Raw genomic sequence first — 24,988 nt, 5'->3', positions numbered from 1 at the left:
GGACATCTCCAGCTCAGTGTTATATGTGATTTCTAATTTGGCTGATACCATCAGCTGATACCATGATGCCAAACACATGACCAGCAGCATTTCAGCATGTGTCATGTCTCATGCCTGACAACTCGGCATGCAAGAAGAGCATGTTGGGGCTTAATTAAAAGAATCTGTCAGATTTAATTATTTCGTGACATATTTCATGATACAACCCACATCCAAAATATTCCTCTCAGGATTGCAGGGGAGTGAAGGCTATCCCAGCTCACACTGGGCATTATGCAGGACAAATTCTGGACAGTGCACCAGCCTATCTCCATTTCATTCAAATTCATTTTCTCTGCAAAGTAAATAAGGCTGAAGACAAGTACAGATTGAAAATATGCTCCATTAGAGAGGAAAGTAGTCCAATGGCACAACTTCTAGTCAAGGTTTCTTATCCTTTCATTCCCCATGTTTTAAAATAAAGTTTGTACTATCTTTCACTTCTGCCCACATTGTGATCAGATCCAGAGGCAACCAGTCAATAGAGGGTGCACAAAGCTCAATTCTGAGTCAACAAGCTTGATAAAATATTAGTATGTATGTGAAGTGAAAAAAAGGGATGATTGTTGACTTCATTTTAATATCACATTACGTTCAGATCAAGATTAAGAGCAACTTTTAGCGGCTGTATTCTACTATAAAGTGTTAAAGCCAAACCACCTGCAGGTGTGGTCTCGCCGATCTGATAATGTGCTGATCTCTTTCTGCTCTGTGTGCATTAACGTCTATTTTAACTTGTGTTGTCTAGATACAATATCCAGATACAGATTGCATGTTTAGAGTAGTTGTGAACTGGGTTCTAACATCAGAAATAAATTCATCTGGATCATCTTTAAAAGAAGCTTGAATCCATGCTGCTGTTTGGGTGCATAAAGGGAAATATACTTCAGGAACATCATGTAGAAAATGTGTTTGCATGTGCAGATCAATCAAAACAATACATTTATTGGTCAATATATTATAATATATTAAATAATCATAATTATAATGCGTACAGGTTTAACAGCGAAAAAAGAAAGCAATATAACATTTAAAGAATTTAAAAAACTGATTTTGCCTCATTATGTGTGCCCTGAGGGGGTGAGTGAAGCAGTGTGCTGAGCTGTGGACAACTTAAGAGGATGAATGGGGAAAAACCGTGGCCTCATGCTGCATGGATGCCTCTTAGCGTTGTGCAACACACAATATGCCACAAAGAATCCTCCATCCTGATCTGAGGCTGTATTCTAATGTTCCACTTGACTTATACATCCAACATCTGATGTGTGTTTTCAGCACACTCTGCTTGTCAATAACTCTGCTTGTGAATAACTCGGCTTGTGAATAACTCGGCTTGTGAATAACTCTGCTTGTGAATAACTCTGCTTGTGTATGCGTGTTGTGCACTCGCCCATGTATAGTGTAGGCGCATATTACTCTCTTGACAATGTGCCCTTAAAATAACAGTGAGCGCAAGTGTATTTACTAATTACACTACTTGGGCACTGAGCAGGTAACTTCGCCGGTGGGAAACTAGCAAAGACACTTGTACTGGCTTTGCGTGGGGTACAAGATTGGGCTCTGCATCTTTGATGTGCACAGGTGGTTGATGGATGGATTTGAAATGTAGAAAAGAAGAAATGTAGATTGTACTTCCTCCGTACTTCCTGCATTTTCTGCTCTCCCCAGACTGTCTCCTCTCTCACATACACAACCAAGTTTGGCTAATCAGATGTTTACAGTTATTTTTTCTTACACTGCGTATCCCCTAAAGTTCTCTGGACCCCCTCCCCCCTGGGGAGGTGTGCCTCAGACTTTGAAAACTGCTGCTCTAGATTTTGGGAAAATATCTGAAAGACCCATCAGGCCACATTCATGTTTTCATTGCCCCAGGTCAGGGCACCCTGACACCGTGTTATCTGTTTTGTGATTTGGGCCTTGATACAGCCAGTCCCCAAATAATCTTCAAGGCATAAAAGCCTATTGCACATGTCTCAGACCACAATGAGTTTCTGCATTAAACCTCCACTTCAACATGACTGTATTTTCCTCATGAGGTTCCTTTACCCAATGTCAGCTACTACCTCTGGAACATACACTTCCATACTTGAAAGTTAAGGTCAGTGTTTTCATCTATTGTTTGTGATTGTTTTTTCTCCATATATGTGTCTAGAGAAAAGCATGGTATCGCCATCCCTGCTGTCCTCAGCCTCATCTTTGAGAGACCACGCAGCTTTCTTCCAGTCAGAAACTATGCGGCCTGCCAATGACCCTAAAGAGCGTGACCCTTCCCACGTGCGGATGCTCAACGATGTGCTGCGTGACCTGGAGAAGAGCTTCATCATCCCACAGACACCATCTGGAGTGTACAGGTAGGAATAGTGGTGTAGTGTGTCGTTACTGAATACAGTTAAATTCAGGGCTGGACATGTTTAAGTCACTTCAAGTGATTTGTTTCTTGGTGTTCTCATTTTCTGGTGAAAATTATACAGGTCATGCCAACTGTGGTTTTATGGGTCAACAGTTATCTTCTATGTATTTTTCCAATGAGAAAATTGGTCTTATTTTCCATTTCAGTTAATATCAAAAGGTCTTAAATCTAAGCTGACTAAACATGCAGGCAACCTGAGCACCATTCATCGGTTGTTAACACCCATGGTTGATGGCAGTCTTTCTTCTTCCCTACCTTTCTTTGTACACTGCTACATTTCTTAGTACATTTCTGCCACTGCAATCAGTGGAACTAAATAAATCCCTTGGCAGGAATGTGTGCTCTGTGCACCTTTGCATGCGTGTTTGTGCATAAGATACAAACACCAATCAGTTGATGTTGGGTTGTAGTATCATCTGTGATTACATTGCAGTCATATGTATGATTATTGAGTATAGTGCGTTAACCAGCGTGTTGCATAATCTACACCACCTAGAAATTCAGAGCTGATATCTGTGATTGACTGTTGGCTCAGACTTATTGGGTTTGATATATGCAACATATTTAGAAAGCCTGTCCAGCATAATAACAATAATGTTATAATGTGCCTGAATTTAGAGTCAGCCCAGGGGGTTTCCGTGCCCCTTTTTTATGCACATTTTTAAATTGCATGCAAAACAAAAAAAAATTAAAATGTCTCAAAAATATCGTGAATCTGTTTTTGCACTTTGCTGAGGTGAAAAAGTTGTATCAATAAAAGCAAAATGTGACACATTTCACTGAATAGAGGCTTAGGGAATAAATTGTTAGATGCATGAAGCATATGACTTTGACATCCACTGATGCTCTACAAAGATGACGAAATAGCATCAGACAAAACATGAGATCAGTGTGTACACTTCCTCAAATTAATACATGAAACAAACATAAATGAAATATGGCATTCTTTTCAATTACATTATCTCCTTGTGCCCTCTTCTTCTGGTGTGGCCACCAGGAGTTTATCTCCTCAAATGAACTCGTAATATTGCCATAACTAATTCACTAATAATTCACACACATTTACACATCAAAATTTAGTCTGTGCACAAATGTGCACTGCATTTGGATGGGAATCTAGCTGGAAACGAGGCAAACTTCTGTGTTGTACCCAACAGTATAACACCACCTGTAATTAAATGTTTTCTCAGACATCTTTGGGACTGCATTGCTTAATGAAGATTTCTTTTTTGGTAGCTAACTTAAGATGAGACCATTCCCTTCTTACTGTATCTCTATCATGGTGTAGCTTTGCAATGGCTAGGCATTAACAGTTAATGATAAAATCTCACAAACACATGAAACTTGAGAACAGGTGGCATTCATCAGGCTGAAACTAGCAATTTACAGTAAAACTGTGCAGTTGAGAGGGTTTGCTAAATCCAACTTGCAATGCTGATAGGAAAAAGCCTCACAGAACAGAAGGGGGAGAGGTTCAGACAAGACTACGATAACATTCTTACATGAGGTTTATGAAGTGCTGCGATGGACTGTGTATACGGTGTCATTTGCGAGCTAATGTAACGTTAACAGTGTCTGATTATCAATGTTCTATCACAGTGGTTAGTGAGTTTCACCTCTCTCACCACACTGTATGCTATTTATGACAAAAACACAAAATCTAGGAAATAGCTGTTTTTGAACTGAAGAAAATAACTGAACTGCTCCTCTGAAAGCTCATAGCTTACCTAGCATTTCTTATGTCTGATTTACCATCTTAGAGACAGATTAACCTTGAAGAAAGATACCACAGTAGTGATAGTGGCCATGACAATGATAATAATTCTTAAAATGTACATATTTACTATACCCTCCCTTCAGCTAAAAGAAAGAAATACATAACCCCTCCCTTTTCTGACCTTCCCTCTTCCTCCTGATAATTTTCACACAGTCCCTAAATCACATGCAGTCCCATGTTGTGGCAGCCATGATTTAAATCCCACATTCGCCATCTATCTTGATTTGGGTGGATCCCCATCTTTTTCAACTTGTTCTACATACGGAGCATAACAGTTATAATGTAACATAAAACTTGAGCTCCACAGTGAACACATATTTATTCCTTCTGACAAAAAAAGAGAAAATGGAAATAATTTACACGCAGCCGTGTTTGAATTTAAAAGCAGTAGCTTTTCAGGGCAGAGCAGCAGTAATTCATGGGCTCTGAACAGTGCTTGTACAAGACAGTGAGAGCTCAAGATTAGTTGATGAAGTTATTTTAGTCCAACTGCCCAAGTAAAGAATAAACACAATTAATCATATCAAAGTCTCATTTTCTCGGAGGACAGCTGACCTTGACTGATAGTGGGGACTTTTTCAAAGCGGCTATATTTCTAACTCCTTACAATAACACCTCTGTTCTGTTTGATTTTAGCATCCACACTATGTGGTGTACATTCTGTCCCCCATCTACAGCTCTCTAGCTGTCGACATTTCCTCTAGATCCCAACAGAATTAATGGCATCTGCTGTTCAGTGTTATTCACAGTTTATGGCAGTAACAGACATGTTAATTGTACTAGACTGCCATTAGTATTCAAGCTGAAATTAGCTGCTCCATCATGCTCGGAAAACATTAAGGCTTAATAGCGCTCATTTATAAAGGAAGTTACCATTCCCTCTCAGGACTAATACAATTAGACTAGGAGCACTGAACAGTCTTGAAACATGTTTACTTGTGGTTATGTACACCATACTTGTGTCCTTAAGTCACCATTTAATGGTAAGTGTACACTGAGCCTTAAAATACTTTTCAGAGGTACTTTTTAATGTTAGACCATCAATAAATCCTCTAGTTTTACGATTAACTTTACCTGTTCACTAACATTCAAGGTCACTAACAAACAAACTAGAATGATAAAAATACACATAACTCTGTAGGTATTAAAATACCTCAGGAGTAAACAAAAGTGCCAGTGAAACATAGATATAAATAAAACTCAATAAGCTGTGAATAGCATAACAAAAAATTAAAACATTCACCAGAGCATCTTATTTACATCATCATAATTACCTTCCTAATTGGGTTGAGGCTGTTTCACTGTGCACTTGTAAGGACATGATGAATAAACTTAGGTCTTCATGAAGTACTTTGAACATTTTGCTTACTAAATTTCTTGAGGAAGTTTTGAACAGTGTTTGCCCCTCAACTGTAGCCATTGTAAGTATCTCTCTGTCTGATGATAGTTTTCCTTCCCACCTTAAGCATGCAGTAGTCTATCCTTAATCCTAATTATTTTAGACCCATCTCCAAATTACCACTTTTATCAAAGGTTTCCTCAAATTTGAATTTTTTTATGAATAAGGACTCATATGTATATACAGTGGGGCAAAAAAGTATTTAGTCAGCCACCAATTGTGTTGGTGGCTGACTAAAAGTTCTCCCACTTAAAAAGATGAGAGAGGCCTGTAATTTTCATCATAGGTACACCTCAACTATGAGGGACAGACTGAGAAAAAAAAATGCAGAAAATCACATTGTCTGATTTTTAAAGAATTTATTTGCAAATTATGGTGGAAATAAGTATTTGGTCAATAACAAAAGTTAATCTTAATACTTTGTTATAGACCCTTTGTTGGCAATGACAGAGGTCAAACATTTTCTGTAAGTCTTCACAAGGTTTTCATACACTGTTGCTGGTATTTTGGCCCATTTCTCCATGCAGATCTCCTCTAGAGCAGTGATGTTTTGGGGCTGTCACTGGGCAACACGGACTTTCAACTCCCTCCAAAGATTTTCTGTGGGGTTGAAATCTGGAGACTGGCTAGGCCACTCCAGGACCTTGAAATGCTTCTTACGAAACCACTCCTTCATTGCCCGGGCGGTGTGTTTGGGATCATTGTCATGCTGAAAGACCCAGCCACGTTTCATCTTCAATGCCCTTGCTGATGGAAGGAGGTTTTCACTCAAAATCTCACGATACATGGCCCCATTCATTCTTTCCTTTACACGGATCAGTCGTCCTGGTCCCTTTGCAGAAAAACAGTCCCAAAGCATGATGTTTCCACCCCCATGCTTCACAGTGGGTATGGTGTTCTTTGGATGCAACTCAGCATTCTTTTTCCTCCAAACACGACAAGTTGAGTTTCTACCAAAAAGTTCTATTTTGGTTTCATCTGACCATATGACATTCTCCCACTCCTCTTCTGGATCATCCAAATGCTCTCTAGCAAACTTCAGACGGGCCTGGACATGTACTGGCTTAAGCAGGGGGACACGTCTGGCACTGCAGGATTTGAGTCCCTGGCGGCGTAGTGTGTTACTGATGGTAGCCTTTGTTACGTTGGTCTCTGCAGGTCATTCACTAGGTTCCCCCATGTGGTTCTGGGATTTTTGCTCACCGTTCTAGTGATCGTTTTGACCCCACAGGGTGAGATCTTGCGTGGAGCCCCAGATCGAGGGAGATTATGAGTGGTCTTGTATGTCTTCCATTTTCTAATAATTGCTCCTACAGTTGATTTCTTCACACCAAGCTGCTTACCTATTGCAGATTCAGTCTTCCCAGCCTGGTGCAGGTCTACAATTTTGTTTCTGGTGTCCTTTGACAGCTCTTTGGTCTTGGCCATCGTGGAGTTTGGAGTGTGACTGTTTGAGGTTGTGGACAGGTGTCTTTTATACTAATTTACCAATTAATTCATTAAAAATCCTACAATGTGATTTCCTGGATTCTTTCCCCCCATTCTGTCTCTCATAGTTGAAGTGTACCTATGATGAAAATTACAGGCCTCTCTCATCTTTTTAAGTGGGAGAACTTGCACAATTGGTGGCTGACTAAATACTTTTTTGTATAGTGTATATTTTGTACACAGAACTTTTTCTGTAGTTGTTGGTGATGCCTCCTCTTCTGTGGCCCCCCCAACCTGTGGTGTTCTCCAAAGCTCCATCCTTGGCCCCCTGTTGTGCTCTATATATAGTACATGCTTCCAACAGTTAACTATTATACTCCAGCACACACAGATCTATGTTCTCTTAAAAACCAGTGTAGAAGGCAGTCCTCATCAGCTGATATGTTATCTGAAATCAAATGTTGGATGTCCCAGAACTTTCTTCAACTAGGCAGGGCACATTCTGCCAGATGAAGACAGTGATCCAAGCAGCTGCTACTCTACTACAAACATACTGCAGTACGGAACATACACAGAATGGATGCATATCTCTGTCCATTCCTGTTTAGTCCATCTGTTCTTTTCAATGTTCCCTTTCTTCTTAAACTTTGATAGAAGTATTTATGCTTCATTAGCAAAAACGTTGGCACATTATGTCATGAAAAGCTCATTATGCCTCTTGTGATTGGACTAGAATGAACATGCAGAAACTTATGAAGGACTGATGTCACCATGTGCAACTGATGTCACAGAGTAAGTAGGCAAAAGTAGGCAGGCAGGTTCAGTACATAAGCGACACTAAAATCATTAGACAACAATCCATACATAGAGTAATAATTGACACTAATTTGATTTGGTGTTTGAACCAGGTCTAAACCTTGAGCCAGACTTCACCAAGCCCTAACTGCTTTCCTTCACACTACAGGAGTTCCTAATTAATCTTAACAAAACCCTATTAAAGATATTGGACTTTATATTTGACATGACTTGGGTTTGGTTTGTGGAGTTAAGCTGCCTCACTGACAGCACACCAAAATCCCTCACTTCTCAGCCAGTTCACACAAGGATCAGCAACCAGGGAAAGTGACAGGCGTGCAAAGAAAATATTCCAGTAACACAAAATATAAGTCATATAAACATTAGGAGCATGAGGGAAAGCCTTTGTTGGCACATTTTAAAGTCTGCAAAATAAAAAAAGAAATAAAGATAAGAGATAAGAGATCATTAGTATTACAATAGTATTTCATTATGACAATAAAAAGGATAAGAAGAAGAAGAAGAAGAAACTTTATACACCAGCTTATCAAAGTGCTTTGAATAGTTGAACCAGTATTAAAACGTAAAAGAAAAAATACCCAACAATAATAAAGATAAAACAATAACAATAAAACAAATAAAACATGTTGAAAATAAACCATTGAATAAAATAATATACATATAACATGAATAAAAAGCTTTTTTTTTCAATAGATAAGTCCTGAGAAGTGATTTAAAAGATGTCACTGATTTTGCAACCTCAGATCTGCAGGCAACAAAAGACTGTTCACCATTATTCTTTAGCCCGCAGAGCCCTGAGGATCTTTGAGCCAGAGCACAGCGCTCTGGCTCAAAGGGTAGCAGCAATTCAGCAGTATAATGGGGAGCTAAACCATGAAGTGCTTTAAATGGACTCATAAAGTAATTTCCAAAGAGCACTGGTAACAGTCAAGAGAGCTTAAAACAGGAGTGATATGATTTTGTCCTCTAATGTTGAGTTGAGTTTGAAGGCATGATAGTGACTTGGATTTCAACCTTGAATCCAATGAATTACAGTAACGTAACTTAGATTCTATACACGCATGTGTGTCCTTATCAGGACCATGTTGATGACCATCGGGTTACAGTAAGAAACAAAGAAAAATGAATTTACAACTGTGTACAGTAGCAAAGTTCAACCCAAAAGCTAATGTATATAAAAAGTCCCATCTGACAGCTGCATATATTTGTGCCTTTATATGACACGGTGTGTACAGTTACGGCCATTCATTATATGTGATACAGTATTGAAATGCAAATGTGGAGCAAGGCTGAGACAATCAGAAATTAGAAGTCCTCTTGTTAATGTGAACAAAGATTTCTATGCATTAGCTGATGTTATTTTGATCTTCAGTGCCACCATTGTTGAAAGTGGCCCTCAGTAAGTGAATGAGTCAACTTTCATCCAGTCCAAGGTCAGTCTAGTTTCTACACACAAGTCACTGAAGTCAGATCAATCAGATACACACTAGCACACCAAATCCAGCACAGTCAAGTTTTATATGTAAAAACCTCAACTTGGCTCACTCCTTCATCAAAAAATCCCTCTAGGCTATGGCCTTGGTGTGTAAAACTAGGATACTCCAGCAAGGTTGCTGACAGTTTAAGTTATCATTATTATTCAACTCATTCAATAATTGTGTTATGCTTATAATGTTGTGAATCCGTTTCACATCTCCCACATCGATCCCTTCCTCTTGCTGGGCATGAACAATCATAGCTTTGCTGCTTGTGTGAATGTTTAAGCCAAAGCAATACATGCCAGGCAAAACTTTATTATTTAGCTTGCCTAGTTCTTTGCTTGATGTGTAAACATTAGGGAAAAAGTGTTGAATTATGGACAGAGCAACTTGTGCAACTCCCTCCAGCTGCATCAAGAATGGCACTGAACATCAATCAGGTCCAGACTCACTTTCATTTACTTATGTAACATTTATATCCCAGGTGTCTGGCTCAAGTAGACTTTATCTATGGCAAAACATGCAATAACCTCCACTGGTTGGCTGCATGGTATCACACCTAGGTGGAATTTTAACTGACTGATCTTGTTTATATTCATTGCTCCAAAGCCATATCTTTCGGATGCTGAAGAGGGGTGAGGTACTAACTGTCATGTTTTATGCTGCCAAAGGAAATATGTTTCTACTCTGTCCCTTGTGAAACCATACATGTGTTACAGTACATCCAAGAGTTTCCTTCATGTCATATCAAACACAAAGTCTAGCTGTGGGAATGGTGATTTAAATCCAATCTTCTTTAAAATTTCTGCCATGAAATTTAGTACTGGGAATCGAAGATGGTTTTGACAAATCAGCAAACCTTTGAAGTTTGCAAATGATGTTAGCTGATGCTGACCAGTCAAGGTGGGTTGTAACCTCACAATTGAAATTAGTAGATTCTCCCTTTGAATGATATTTGCTTGAAAAAACAAACCTGTAAGTGCAAACACTTGAGTAACTCAAGTGTTTTCACTCAACATTTTACATCTACATCACATTGCAGGTCATATGAGTATAATCTGGGCAACTTTGATTGTAAAAAATGCCAATATAAATTTAGATAGTTTGGCAAAATCATCAGGCTTTCCTTGGAGAGGAGATGATGACTGTGGAAGGATAATATATATTGAGGGTGAAAGACCTGGACTATGTCTTTCAAAATCAATAAGCTGATGTCTGTCTACATCTGCATCTACATTTCCCCTCAGAGGCTGGTTACACATCTTGAACTAACTGGCAGACTGTGTGTCTGGGTCGTGCACAGTTGGATTTGAAAACCAAAGAGGAACGTTTCAACATTTTCCCACAGATGTTACACTGAAAAGTGATGACAAAGGAAACTGGTATCTTTACCCGCATATTCAACAAGAACCTTGACAGTAGACTTGAAAGTTGATGTATTACCTTTGAAAATCAGCACACCGAATTTGGAGAGTGTGATACCTTGAATTTGTGATTTCCTAAATCAGTAAATTGACTTCCAAAACAAATATGCCAACTTCTAAACTTCCAAAACCAAAAAGGAATGTTTACATTTTCCCTCAGAGGTTGGGTACACATCTTGAACTGACTGATAGACGGTGCATCCAGGGTGTACATATTTGGATTGAAATTCAATATGTCAACTTCCAAATCCAATATACATCTGTAAATAATTGATTTCGGAAGTTATCTTTTTCAGTGTAACATAATGGAAAGGCAACCTCTTTATTTATATATGAAAACTGGTGTATTAGTTCTAAATGTCACATTTTCAGATCTTTCACCTTCCCATGTTTCTGGAAATTGAACCTTCCACCATCAAAATGCATGTTTATCCCATTTATTGGCTTCCAGATATAATGTCCCACCAAAGTAAGGATGTCTAAATTCACAAAATGTCCAACATATCCATGGAAGGAAAGTCAAGTTAGAGTTAGAGATTTTTGCTCATAAACTTACCTACTTAATGTTTACATTTCCTGGGAAGGTGAACAGAAATGTTCTCACAATGAAACTAAACTAAACTAAAGCGGTACCAGAGCACATACAGGCAGACCATGCAGGACGTTGCTGCGGCTCCTGTGTGAGTGACACCTGGGACCTTTAGACACAGTTTAAACCCAATTAGTTGTGTTGCAGAGCAGGATGCAGCCTCACTTAAGTGTGGATGTCAGGCTGCCCAGGGCCACACCAATCGATAGCAGATGACTTTATGTGCACTCGGAGATACTGCAAAAAGAACTCGATTCACAGACAGACATTGGGGGACAGTATCCTGGTTAAGGGATATGGACAGACAAGATAACCTTAATTCTGAGGCACTTTAGAGTATTGCATCATTCCTTTCTTGTTTTCTCTTTTGAGTGTTTGTTTCTTTTCTTTTTTTTCTGTTTTCATTACTGCACTTTACAATTACAGTGGAAAGTACTTATAGTCATAACATCTGTATTGGTCAAATTGATCACTATAAGCAGCTGATTATTACAACCATTTTTTTCTTTGTCTTTCTTACTCATTCAAATTACCATCTTATTGACATTTGCATATTTTTTACATGAATATAAAGTAATGAAAGACACAGCCAGGCTAAAATAAAATAACCAAAACTGCTCTGTGGCCGTCTCTGGTTCCAAGCCTAGTCTGAATGATCAGGGTGAAACCATTACACTCCACTCACATACCCAATTGCATACGTTTGCCTATGCAGGGTAGGGACATATCCCTACCAATATTTTGGGAGGACAGAATTGTCCTTACCCATATTTGAGTGTACTCCTTCGAACTGTTTGGAGGAAAGTCATTAGATAATTCTGATGTACCCTCCCAGAGGCGTCTCCAAAATGACCAATTTATCATGGTAGCATTTGATTGGCTGAAAGGGCAGGGACCATCTGGAGGCTCATGTCATGTACAAATATCGCACCTATTTTCCAGACACAGAAGAGGTGAGAGCAGATCAGTGTGTGGTGAAGTTATCAGTGTCGTCCAGACCTCAAACATTGGGAAAAAATGTAGGATTTCAGAAGACTATTGCCTGAACTGCACATGTAACCTGTGTGAGCTTTTTTTGGGGGGGGGCTTTTTATGCTTTTATTATAGCTTAGTGGAGGCTGACAGGAAGGGGGGTAGAGAGAGGGGAATGACATGCAGGAAAGAGTCGGACCAGTCGGGAGGCGAACCGGGACTGCCCTGCTAAGAGCGTCTTGCTCTCAACATGGTACGTGCCCCAACCACTCGACCACCGGGCCGCCCCCCATGTGAGCTTTTTAATGCCCAATGTTGGTTGCATTGTTTTCTGTGGTGTGGAATGAGGAGGCAGAAGACAGGTCTGGGTATCTGCTCTTTTACTCTGTGGTGACAACTGTGGTGACAAAAATACAAAAACACGAGGGCTGCATGTGTGTTTCTGCTGGGCCAGTCATCCCTGATAAAAGAACAAAATACATGCTGTTAACAAGGAACAACTGAGTTCTGTGTTTTTCTTTTCTTCACAGGGAAGCTAAGTTAGCATGTTAGTGTAAGACTTTTATCCTCAAGACAAAACTTTATTTAACAAACTCAGATCTGAACAGAACTTCTGTAAGACGAACTGGATATTACAGACGACAGCAGTTTAGTTAACTTCACATCATAAATAATTACTTTTATGTCCTGCACTTACGTCCGGCCATCTTGAAAACAGCTTTGACCAGAGCATGCACGCACACACCTACATCATCATGCTGAGAGCGTCCTCACACACAGACTCCACAGCACACAGGCTGAAGAAAATAAAACCAACAATGAGATAATTGATAACAAAATTGTGAAATACACAATCTTTTAACGGCTACACACAGCACACATAACTTAATTTTGTCCATGCCAACATGTTTTGTACTTTGTAGATGCCACCAAAAAATGAGACAACACAAGCTTTTTCACCACCCAGAGCGTCAGTAATAGGTAGTAAAGTAACCACCCAGCAGTCACAGTGATTTAAAATGAAAACCTGCTAACTACCTAATGTCACAAGCCTTACATTAATAGAATGTTAACACTGATTCATCACTGGATTAGCAGCGTGTTACTAATGTAGATGTAAAATCAAGAGGAAAAGGGGAACTACAACACTGGTAGGACTACAGAATATAAACATGTTGATGTTGGATGCAAAAATGCAATAATATTGTTTGTTTTTTCTTTCTCTTTCCCATAAACAAGTAATTTGTTTACTTTCATTTAATCTTTGACTGTGTATAGTGTTTATTTAATCGTGAATACAGGTAAATATAGATCTCAATGTAAATACAGATCATATGTCAATAAAATCTTGGCTGACAGCATAAAAAAGTCCTCTATTTTTTAGAACAGTTGTTGTGTCCCTACCAATGTTGAGGCCAAATCGACACCCTTGCACATAATATACTGTACCTGCTGCAAGGAATGGTAGGGAAAATAATTCAAAGCACAGCAGTGAAAATACCACACTACCACATGAATGCGCAGAGCAAGCAAGCACACACACACACACACACACACACCGTGGCATGCAGAGAGGGTTGTTACTGGTCATTACACACTATGATAGTCCAAAGACCTTGTACAAATAAGTTGAAAGAGAGCCTAAGCATATGACAGCTTGCAGCAGTAGGCTACAACAGTTTTACATTCTTTTATAAATGTTGTCAGGTATGAAAAGAGCCAAACTGAACACTGTAAGTGTGCTCCTTGATTGCTATAAGCATATTATTTAAATACCATTTGTATTGGAATGACTCTGTCCCAAGCTTTTCAATCTATATAAGGAGTTGATCACTATAACTGTGACCACTATAAGTGGTTTCCACTGTTTTTTTTATCATGTTAGTTTTAAGTAAGGGATGATACCTGACCTCTGATTCACATCAGGCAGTTCTGAGCTTCTCTATCCTCCATTACAGTCATGGAATGTACTGGGATGGTATTTTCCTGCTTAAACAATGGCCACCAGCAAAACACCAGATGTAATGAAATTGAAAGGATCATTTTTTATGGAATCCGTATCATGAAATATTGTCCCTCAAAATTCCTGCTGCTTGCATTTTGGCTGCATGTGTATCTATAGTGTATCTCCCAGAACATTGTTCTTGGAGTACATGTTGGAGTACAGCCACAGAAACCGTAGTCAAACACACAAATTATCTTTCTATTGCTGTTTCTTTTTCCTTCTCACACGCTGACTTCTGCACACTTATTTTCTGTGTGAATGTGTCCAGCTTCTCTGTAGCTAATTTTAAGTTGGGTTTTTTTTGTTTTCAATTAAATTTGCATGGCTCTTACTGATAAGCTATTTATGAATTTTATTTAATTGGTGACGCAAATAGCACCAGCTCCAAGCTCTTTATTTAAGCCTCACTATCGCTCTTTAACAATTCTTTAATACTGGCGCATTCATTGAGAATAGCGATTCTCAATGAAGCACTTGAAGCAGTATTTCTGAAAGCCCCCCTGAGTTGACTTTGGTGTGTGAAACTTGCAACTACTTTCAAAAGATTGTGGTCTGCAACATTGAAACCGACCTGTTCACACCAATACAACTAGCTGAGACAGTGTGTCATTGTCAGCAACGACTCTTAGTTGTTTCTGTCACTTTCCTGAAGCACACCTCCATGCTGCCTTCACAGGGGCAGGATGTCAGAGTATCATCATAAAATTTCACCAACATGGCGTTTACTTTCTCAACTCAGAAAAATGCTTTTTCCTTGGTATTTGCCATGGAAAAAATTAGGCATTTCTCTTTAAAGCATTAATTTCTCCCTAGGATACATTGCAAATGCTGCATTATCGCCATGGTTACATATTCATTAATAAATTACAAATTACAAAAGAGGGATATTCTGCAGTCTGACTTCCCTTGAAAGCAACTTAGTGTGTAGCAGAGGCTGACATGGAGATCCACTTCAGGGACCTCGATGTTGCAGTCTGAGTGGTGCAGCCATTTCAGGCAGATATGACCAAATGTGAGCCTGCTATCCAGGAACATATTGTCAAAATCCAGTGCGACGGTGAGGCCCAGGCTACTTTCTGCACCTCTGGCTAACAGCATTGCCAGTGTTGCATTTGCTTAACACTCAAATATAATTTGTATTCACATGGCTTACATGGATGGATAACAATTCAGTCTGTTATTTGCATTCAATGGCATGCTTTATTAATGATATAATAGTCCCTACAAAATAAAAATAAAATAAAAATTCTCAAAGGAGTTTTAAATCGAAAGCAACTGGACTTGGTTATTTGTCTAGGAAGACGTTTCACCTCTCATCCAAGAGGCTTCATCAGTTCTTTCTCGCACCTGACCAGGCTGGGACTGTGTTTTAACCGCTTAAAAAATGCCCAGAGAAAAAAAAAAAAAAACTTAAACACGCTTTATTTTGAATATTTTCACTGCTTTATCTTGCTGTCAAACAGCCCTTTCCTTTAGAACTACCAGTTTGTGAACAGTTGAACTACTGTATTACCTGCCAGACTGAGTTAGCAACAACCTGGTGAATATTGTGGAGCATTTAGCAGCTAAAGACCCAGATAGTTTCTCAGAAGTTGGTGGGAACCAAAAAAACAAAGAGTTAATATTAGACGTACAACATATAAATGCTAATGCTGCTCTGTGTCTGCTGGATGTGTAAATAGGCAGCTGTTTGCTGTGCTGCCCCAAAGTGGCCAAAAAAAAAACTGTTAATGCAAATGCAGGTGTAAGAAAGAGTTTAAATTGCCTAACCCTAACCAAATTAATCAAAGTTTATTTGCCATGCACAGATATGATTGAAAGCAAGATTTCTAAAAACATTGCCAATGGGTGTAAAAAAAAAAAATCACTAAAAACAAAAAAGATTTTGCAGAATCATCCAGGATAGCCTTTTTCACAGAAGACATCACAGCAGACAGAGCAAGAGATTTGCTCTCTTCCATTCAAGTATCCAATAAGCCATGACATTGTGCCAGCATGCACAACACCAGGAGCCCGACACTGAAGCAGCTAAATGGAATTCAGCCATCATTAATTTTATCATTTACAGCTGTGCTTTTTCTACTGTGACCTGTCAGAATGTCCTCCATGAAAAAGACCTGTATTGATGTTATGTCTGTGATAGGGTTAGTTTTTCTACCTTTCTGGCAGATTTTCACGCACTTCCGACCATAAGTATGATAATCAACTTGCAGTGACTTGAAAATTACTTGAGGTAGGCAGTCCGTAACAGCTGATATATTGTTTTGCATCAGTGTTTGTTGTATTTTTGCAAAAGATATTTTATCATTGTATGGTAATGTGGTTGAAAGCGCAGTCTCATTTGAAAGTCTGCTGCAGACATACGTGTTCACGCGCTGGTCTGAAATCTAAATTATGAGAGCAGCTGCCAAAAACATTGCATTCATGAACTACAGTAAGTTGTGGTGAACACCCTTAACTCATAACTCCAGCCTTACTGGTGTCATATACTGGTGTTATGTAGTGGAGTGGATGGAGAATCATCACAGTGCTCTGACTTTGAGTCTAAATTGTGTGCTGAAGGTCAGTGTTCCTTCACACCCTACAGCTCACAACTTGTGTCTTAACAGATGAAGAATCACTCCATTTACTCCCTAAGACTGTCCGTTCAGCCGCTTTAAGAGAAATCGATGTACTTCAGCCCCGAGGAGAGCAACCCTCCACAGTCTCTGCCATTCTGACCTACAAATGACAACTGTGCTACCCCCCAAAGGCTTGCCTGTGTTTATATATGTGTTTTGCTTTATGTGTGTGCATGCTGCTGTGTACTGTGTACTACACAAGTGACAGGAAGACAAAGAGACATGGATAGGAGGGTCTTGAAGGACAATAATTCATATTGAGAAAATTAAGCAAAGGTCAAAATATGAAACTAAAGTTTTCACATGTCCTTCTTTCCAGTGCTGACTGTTTTCCATTGTGCCTGAGTGTGTAACAGTAAAAGATTAATCAGCTACAGGTTGAAATCTAAAGTGTTAACAATAATATTGTATCTAATAATTCCACTTTTATTCAGTTAGTGTCACTTTATTATTATGTACATAAATTTATATATTAAATTCTCAAATAGGGGCATTTATTTTCTTCAGCAGCAGAGAGAACCAGGGAATTAATTGGAACAAGCTCATATTAAAGACATGCTTTTACATTTTTCTACCGGTTCCCTGGTTACTGCAAAATGTCCTCCTTGTTTACTTGTTGTCTTGAGAAATTCAATATAATGTACATTTCTACCACACTTACTTTTAGTACAACAAACAGTCGTGTCACGCTCAGCACTCTCTTCCTCTCATATTTTCTTCTCTATCTGAAATACCATTTTCATTTAAAAATGAATTTCAGAGTTTCCATTTTGCTGTCTTCTTGATGAGTGTGAAGATATCATGAATGAAAAACACCCAGCACTTCCTGCCGAAAGTCCTCCAGACTTTCCTCAGCACAAGAGGTGTCAGGGTTTGCTGACAACAGCACAAGGCAGAGGACCTAAATGCAGACACACAGGCAGGCTGATGCAGTGGAGTAGCATTTAATAAGTCAGAGTCCTACAGTCAGGGTGCACAACATGGCAGGCAGGTATCCGGGTACAGACAACAGGGAAATAAATGCAGGTGGCAAGTACACGGGAACCACCAAGGAATAGAAACCGGAACAGGAGCAGATGACCTGACAAGGTATATGTACAGACTGGGTGATGAAAAAACTGGGATCATGTGTGTGAGTGGGCAGGGAAACCTGGGTGATGACAAATAGAAAATGAATGCACAAGTAGAACAGGGGAAAAAAAATTGTGGGTAAAAGGAGAATGGCAGGTCAGAAAGGGAGAATATGGAGATGGAAAAAAGTGAGCAAGAGACCCAGGGGAAGTAGGACAAAGACTGTGACAATGGATGAATCAAGAGTGGTAAAAAAATATGTAACAACAAAAGCATACAAACATGTAGACAATTGAAACATGGCAAAGATGGAGACAGAGTCAAGGATGATGCCAAGAAATTCCAAAGAATTGATGGGACCTTTGATTTTCTCTGAGGAGAGAGGAACTCTGAGTTTGTGAAATGCAGACTTGGTGGATATTCTGGTGAAACGCCGGACACCAACACTCAAGTAGAAGCACAGACACTGATCAACCCAAAGATTAATAAAAAGATCATTATTGATCAATAAAGTTGGCAAGTATAATAATCATTCCTTGTCCCAAATATACAGAGTCAAGCTAACCCTTTTGTAGGACAAGAACCAGAGCAAGACAGAAAGAAATGAACACAGATTGGTCAAAACGCTTATCAGCTAATGTTTAAAACCAATAGCAAACAACCACTGTGTTCCTGAACACAAGACACCAACGGTTGTATAAAGAATTGACCCTCATGCAGCTCCTCAACCTCTTGTAAATGCAATCATTGTCAAAGGAGAAACCCATGAGAGGTCAACTAATACCACAGTTTGGTATCAAAAATGATAAACCAAGCATTCAATCTTCTATTACTTCAATACAGAATGTCAGAGTATTGACATAACAGTGAGGAAGTCATCTAGGAAATGGATGACACACGGGAGTTTGTTGTTGTTTGTCAAGGTCCCGAAAAAGGTGTTTCAGACTAAGCGTAATATTCTTGGGCTGCCAATGCGCCTGAAGGCAGGCTGAAGGAAATGGTGGGATTTCATTTATTTGGAGCTAAGGCACAAGGCAGAGAGGCGGCTGGATGAGATGGTGCACTGCATAGGTCACAGTTCAGAGAAGAGTGAGCTGCAAAGATATGGCAGTGCAGCTCAAGATAGAGAGTTCCCCGTGCAAAGAGAATGTGGTAAGTGTAGAATCTGTTTCCACTGAAGGCCAGATCAAGGATGAGGGACAAGCAGTAATCCAGCTCTGACCTGCAGTCAGGGAAGGCAGAGCAATTGATGTCTCAGTAGAGGTAAAAGGAGAAGACAGGGTAGAAGCAAGACGAAAGGATGCTGGGATGGAGAGATATAAGCTCTTGGGTGGTGTGTCATGGAAAATAAAATGGGGTAGCTGGGGAACACAGAGAGCTTGAGCAGGGTTTGATATGACTTGGCTCTACAAGGGCTGATTAGAGGGGCTGGGTTTCTTCAGCTGTAGGATGAGCCCTTACATCATCAGTGTTATGTTGGACTCGACGCTCGAAATCAAGCAAATATAAAATTGAGCCTTTTGTGCTTTTATTTTAGAACAGTGGAGACTGACAGGAAAGGGGGTAGAGAGAGGGGAATGACATGCAGGAAAGAGTCGGGCCGGTTGGGAGTCGAACCAGCGACTGCCTGCTAAGAGCGTCTTGCGCTCATGTGGCACGCGCCCCAACCACTCGACTACTGGGCCGCCCCTCACTGCTGTTTAAGCACCTGGATCTGTACGCTAAAATGGGATGTCCTTTAAATACATTTTGTGACAAATGTAATTCAGCAGCTATGATATTATTCTACAAAAAAATAGATAAATAATAAAAAGGACTGATATCATCAGCTAACAGAGTATGGTAACCAAATTTCTGAAGTCATATTCTGTATGAATTAACTAAGTCCTTCATTGACACTCTCCCCTATCTCTCTCTCTCTCTCTCTCTCTCTATCTCTGTCTCTCTCTCTCTTTCCACAGGAACCTGTTATACAGTCTTCCAGGAAAGACTCCTCAGTTTTCCATCCTCAGGTTCTCACAGGAAGCTGCCCTGCACTGCAGTGTCACCAGCAAATCAGTCAGACACAATTCTGCCAACAAAGAAGTGCTTTGCCACAGTACCATGAACCAGTCTCTGTCTCTTATCCTCAGGGCTATACGGTCAGCTGAGAGGCTGGTGTGTTTTGGCCTGGACTTGTTTGAAAATTACCCAAATGACACAAAATGATCGTGAATGGCACAGACCCACCAATCAGCTTGAATGCACTCAACAGCAAAAACTGCCACTGATCAAGTCAATAAAATTCGAACACATCTGGAATATTGAAACACAGTTGACCCCTTGACCGACCTCACCCAAAATCTCTTCTAACTCAGCATTCTAAAGTTGAAAAACCAAGGGAGTGTAACTCTCACCCAAGATGTCATTTAGCTTAATGACTCAAAACTTCCAATCGACAACGTGCAACAACATGCAATATAGTGAGTTTTTTTTTTTAATGATTCATATTAAAAAGGTTGTGATTGATGAATGTATTGAAACTAACTTGTTGCACATTAGCTTTTTGATATGCAAATAATATTTACACAGTGAGGTCAGTTAAATTGCACTATACTCTCTTCCTATGAAAGCTGACCAGTACTAAAAGGCGCTTGGTGAGTTTTATATTATTACTTTTCCTTCACCAGACACTTGCTCTGTTGTCTAGAAAAATCTATCTATTCCTTCCTTGAAAAACCCCATTAATAAAGTCCAGAGAAAAGTAAATTTGATTAAATTTGAGATACAAACACTTGGAAACAGGGGTGAGCTAAAAAAAAGACCCTGACCTTGTACTAATACTAATTTTACCCTCTCCACCAACATTAGAGAAATATGGGAAATGCAACTCCAAGGCAAAACAAGGTATATCTGAACAATCAGCTTCCTAAAACTTTCCAAATAAAACTTCATTTGGTGTCACTGAACCAGATGTTAGCTGTTTTCAAGCGATTCATTTGGATTCAGAAACAAGTGTTTTAAATGTTTTATTGGGAAGCTTTAGGAGGCTCTCACATGCTGCTTTCCCCTGTCATATGTTGTTTTGCTCGAGTCATGTTTCCATCATCTCTACCAGGGATGTGGGGATTGCAAATTCAACATCAGAATCACCAAATTCATGAGAATAATAACATTTTCTTTGGATTAATTAAATAACAGTTTCACCTGACAACTTAAAAATTCTAGTACCCAGTTATCCCTAAGGGCATTGTTAAGCAATAAGCCATTTTAATATCAGCCTACCCAACAATACCATTTAGGCTAGCTGTTCCAAAATCACTGTATGGCGGGACATCTGATGGCACATCACTTGATTAAAGAGCAATAACTCACATTTGAAACCACAGAACACAGCTGTTTGAGCAATCTACTGCCTAAAGCAGTAGATTGCTCAATGAACAGCACAAATAAAAATAGTTAAAATAACAGTTTAAGGTGTTTAAGGGTGTCTAGATGACTGTAATGAGGATGAGGATGTTTCAATCAACACCATAGTAACTAGCAACGTTAGCCGGTGGGAAGTGGGGGGGGGGGCAATGTCCTTTTTCCTCACACTAGCAAGTCCTGAAGATCCTCACTGTCAGGTGAAAAGAAGCAGTTGGTGATGCCATGTCCTCTGTACACTTACACTTGTCATGGATCAACAGAGGTGGCTGGCAATGACAGAGATCAACCACTAAATATGGGAGACAATAGGAGAGAATGCAAAAGTAAAAGGACAGGCTAAAGACAAAGAGACATGGTAAAAGTCTGTGGCTAATGGCTGTTATTAAAGAAGCCTTCATTTGAGACATTTTTTAAATAATTTCGTCTAATTGGAATGAACCAATTCTCCTACAGCTAAGTGCTGCCTTACTAATTGGCTTCCCAGAAACACCGTCACGTAGATGAGGTGAAAACACTGACAACTCTGAAATGCTTCAGCATAACTAAGAAAAGTTATAAAAGAAACTGCTGAATTTATATCATAATACACATTCCAGCTGGATATATTTACAACCATTATGAACAGTTTTACAATTGCTCTCTGCATTCACTTGTTCCCACTTTCTCAGTGTCTGTGCCACACTCTGCAAACTCTTAATGTTAAATGGCAATAGTCAGTGTTATCTCACCTCTTTCTCTTCATTCTTCTTACATTCTCTCCTTAATTAATGGCACCATCCAGTGACCTCTGTCATTGTGCGGCAGTTTGCTCCACTTATGACAAGAAATTTAGGAATCTAATGCTGATGCGCTGGCTTTAATAGCCTGCACAAGCCTGAATAGAGACCTAAGCAATATGTTTTTTGTCACTGTTTAATGACTAATTACTCTGACAGTATAAAAAAAACATTATTATTGTGAGGAATGTGTTGGTTTATGGTTCTGAAGATGTAACAAAACTTAACCAACCAAAGCTGCAAACGAGAAATCAGCAGCTAACATCTCTTTCAAACTACAGGGCATCATGTATTTCAACATTTATATAAAAAATACTAGTAAGTGGGGCTTCAGGTTTTTTTGTAGTTAGGCATGATTTTTGCTATAATAGTGTTTGTGAGTGAAAACAATGAATAAAACACTATTTTATACTATTACATAATTATTTCATACCTTAGCTTATTTGTAATGGTTTGAATGTGATAGACTTTTTTAAGCATGAAGAAAGGGTGGGAGGGCATGGGCTGGGCTTCGATTTTGCACCTTGTAATTTCTTATTAAATCTGGATTTTGTAGATTTCACGTACTTTTAAAATATTCTGAAAAATGATTTAGGATCTGGAAAGATACTAATAGCATTGTCTACACTTGCTTCTTACTTGCTTCTGACTTTATTCTAGTGTTTAGTGTTTCCATAGTCATAATGATGCAGTCAAATAGTTCATTTATAGTCTTGAAATGTAGTGTTTTTTATCAATTATGTCTCAATTTGTACCAACAATTTGATATGCAAAATTTTGTAAGGGGAATTGATCATTTGTATTTAATTGTTCAGTTTGTAAATAAGCAGACTTGCAATACCGATTAAAAAAAAAAAAAAATCAAAACTTTTTCAGGGATAAAAAATGTAAATTTTCATTGCTTTAAATCATGTGCCTTTTGTCAGTAGAAATAAAACAATGCTTTTATTAAAAATGCAAATGGTATACCAAAAATGTGATTAAATTCTGGAGTTTAGTTGATGTTTGCACTATTTGAGGTTCTCACCTCTGAGCAAATTGCCAGCTGTAGAATCTGATCAATTACCAACCACTGTGTTGTTAATATATCTGGTTTTCTAGTTGAGCCTATTAATACAAAATAGACAGATAAGATACAGCTCATGTATACAGTCTCTGCTTGTGTGCATGTGGTAAATGAACAGACTGCATACATATTACAAAGTGAAATTTTGCTGTATATTCAGTCTGAATGCATCTCTTGTACTGGCTAGTATGTCAATAACAAAATGCTTTAGTATAAAAGCCTGCTGCTTGCTAGTTAACAAAGTGCAAAGAAAACATAACAATACAAGAACAATACTGTGTTGTATTGTCATTCCAGATTTTCAATCACTTCAAAAGGTCGGAGGTGCTTTAAATTGGAAAAGAATTGTTATCTAGTTGCTTTAATATGTTTTTAATGTTTTGAAAAAGGAAAAGATAGCAAACGTACATACAAATCAAGCACATCAGTGGACTACAATTCCAATAAGCCAGTCATCATTTCCAAGACATTAAAAAGTATTTTCTATGCCTGCTATTGATTTAAAATCACCACCATTCGAATCTGGTACATTCCCCGTTTGAGAGAAAAGCTGCATTGTTGGTTGGTCTTTGTACATTTTGTGAATCTAGTGTATATTGTGTATTTTCTAATGGTGTGACAAGTGTACATTGATACTGTCACTGTGGCACAAACTTAACATATTGGAAGTAGCACTAGATGGGTAGCATCAGATATTCCTGTACTGTATTTCATCAATTATCAATCCACCATGTAAGATTTTGCTACATAGCGTGTATGCAGTGAATGTGTGGCACTGCATATTATATAGTAACTGTATACCATTATTACAGTTACAGTATGGCAAGTCTGCCTTACAGCATGAATCTTTTGCATCTAGGCTATTTGCTTTAGAATTGCATGGTAATGCATCAACGCTGAATTTCATTATTGCTCAATTTTGTGCTATGACCTCATGTTTATATGTTACACTGTTGTATAAGGATCTAAAGTGGTTCTCATCATTTTTAAAAAGAAAAACATAAGAAAAAAATCTAAAATTAGTGTATTTTGAGTATCTTTTGAGTTGGTCTAATCAGTGACCAAAGGTAACTTAGAAGGTATAGACATTTACTATTTAAATGTTGGTAAACTAACTTTACATGAATGTGATGATCTGCAGTACAAAATGCATCGCTGCATTGGGCCGACACCCAAGGCCTCTACTCACAGGTTGAAAAATACTTGACATGGTTGAACCATGAGCTATCTACTATGTACAGTATTTATTTTAAAATTTAATGGTATGCAATGTTACATATTTTGGACAACCGTGAACAATGGAATATGCACAAAATTGTGAATTTTCTCTATGATGTTCGTGCTTTGAAAGAATTCTCCAAGACTTTGCATTTGCCAAGCACTGTTCACACTGTGCTCTATTGTTTTCTGAATTGTAATTTAAAAAAAAAAAGAAAATCAGTTAAAATGTCTTATTATTATTTGAAATTGTCTGAAAACCTATGAAAAGTTTCAAAATGGACCTTTTAAAAAGGCTGATTCTGATTCTGAAATTCAACACTATTATCATCTGTTGAATCATTTGATGATTCAATGTAGCCTGGTTTCTGTATGCATGCCATAGCAACATAATAATTAGCATATGCAGGGATTTTTCTAGCATGTTTTTTGTCCTCTCCACTGTTCAAGTCTTGTTGAATTTTAATGGAATAAAGAACATTTTAAGCATC

At 38.7% G+C, this 24,988-nt stretch overlaps 1 protein-coding gene across 5 annotated transcripts in view; it reads left to right on the top strand.

Moving 5' to 3' along the window:
* LOC139626812 (inactive N-acetylated-alpha-linked acidic dipeptidase-like protein 2) overlaps nt 1-24,988 on the top strand; it is a 496,369-nt gene extending 471,381 nt beyond the window's left edge. For all 5 annotated transcript variants that reach the window (XM_071487314.1, XM_071487318.1, XM_071487315.1 and 2 more), the window contains 3 exons: nt 2,192-2,390; nt 19,991-21,432; nt 21,468-24,988. In XM_071487314.1, coding sequence (XP_071343415.1) covers nt 2,192-2,390; nt 19,991-20,237 — 446 coding nt within the window. In that variant the 3' untranslated portion in view covers nt 20,238-21,432; nt 21,468-24,988. The remainder of the gene's footprint in view (nt 1-2,191; nt 2,391-19,990; nt 21,433-21,467) is intronic.

This window comes from Trachinotus anak, unplaced genomic scaffold, assembly GCF_046630095.1.
Source record: "Trachinotus anak isolate AG129_WGS33_773 ecotype Australia unplaced genomic scaffold, CSIRO_AGI_Tana_v1 ptg000010l, whole genome shotgun sequence".
NCBI classification, from domain to species: Eukaryota; Metazoa; Chordata; class Actinopteri; order Carangiformes; family Carangidae; genus Trachinotus; species Trachinotus anak.
The sequence above is the reverse complement of the archived record's forward strand: the minus strand, read 5'-3'. Positions and strand labels throughout refer to the sequence as shown.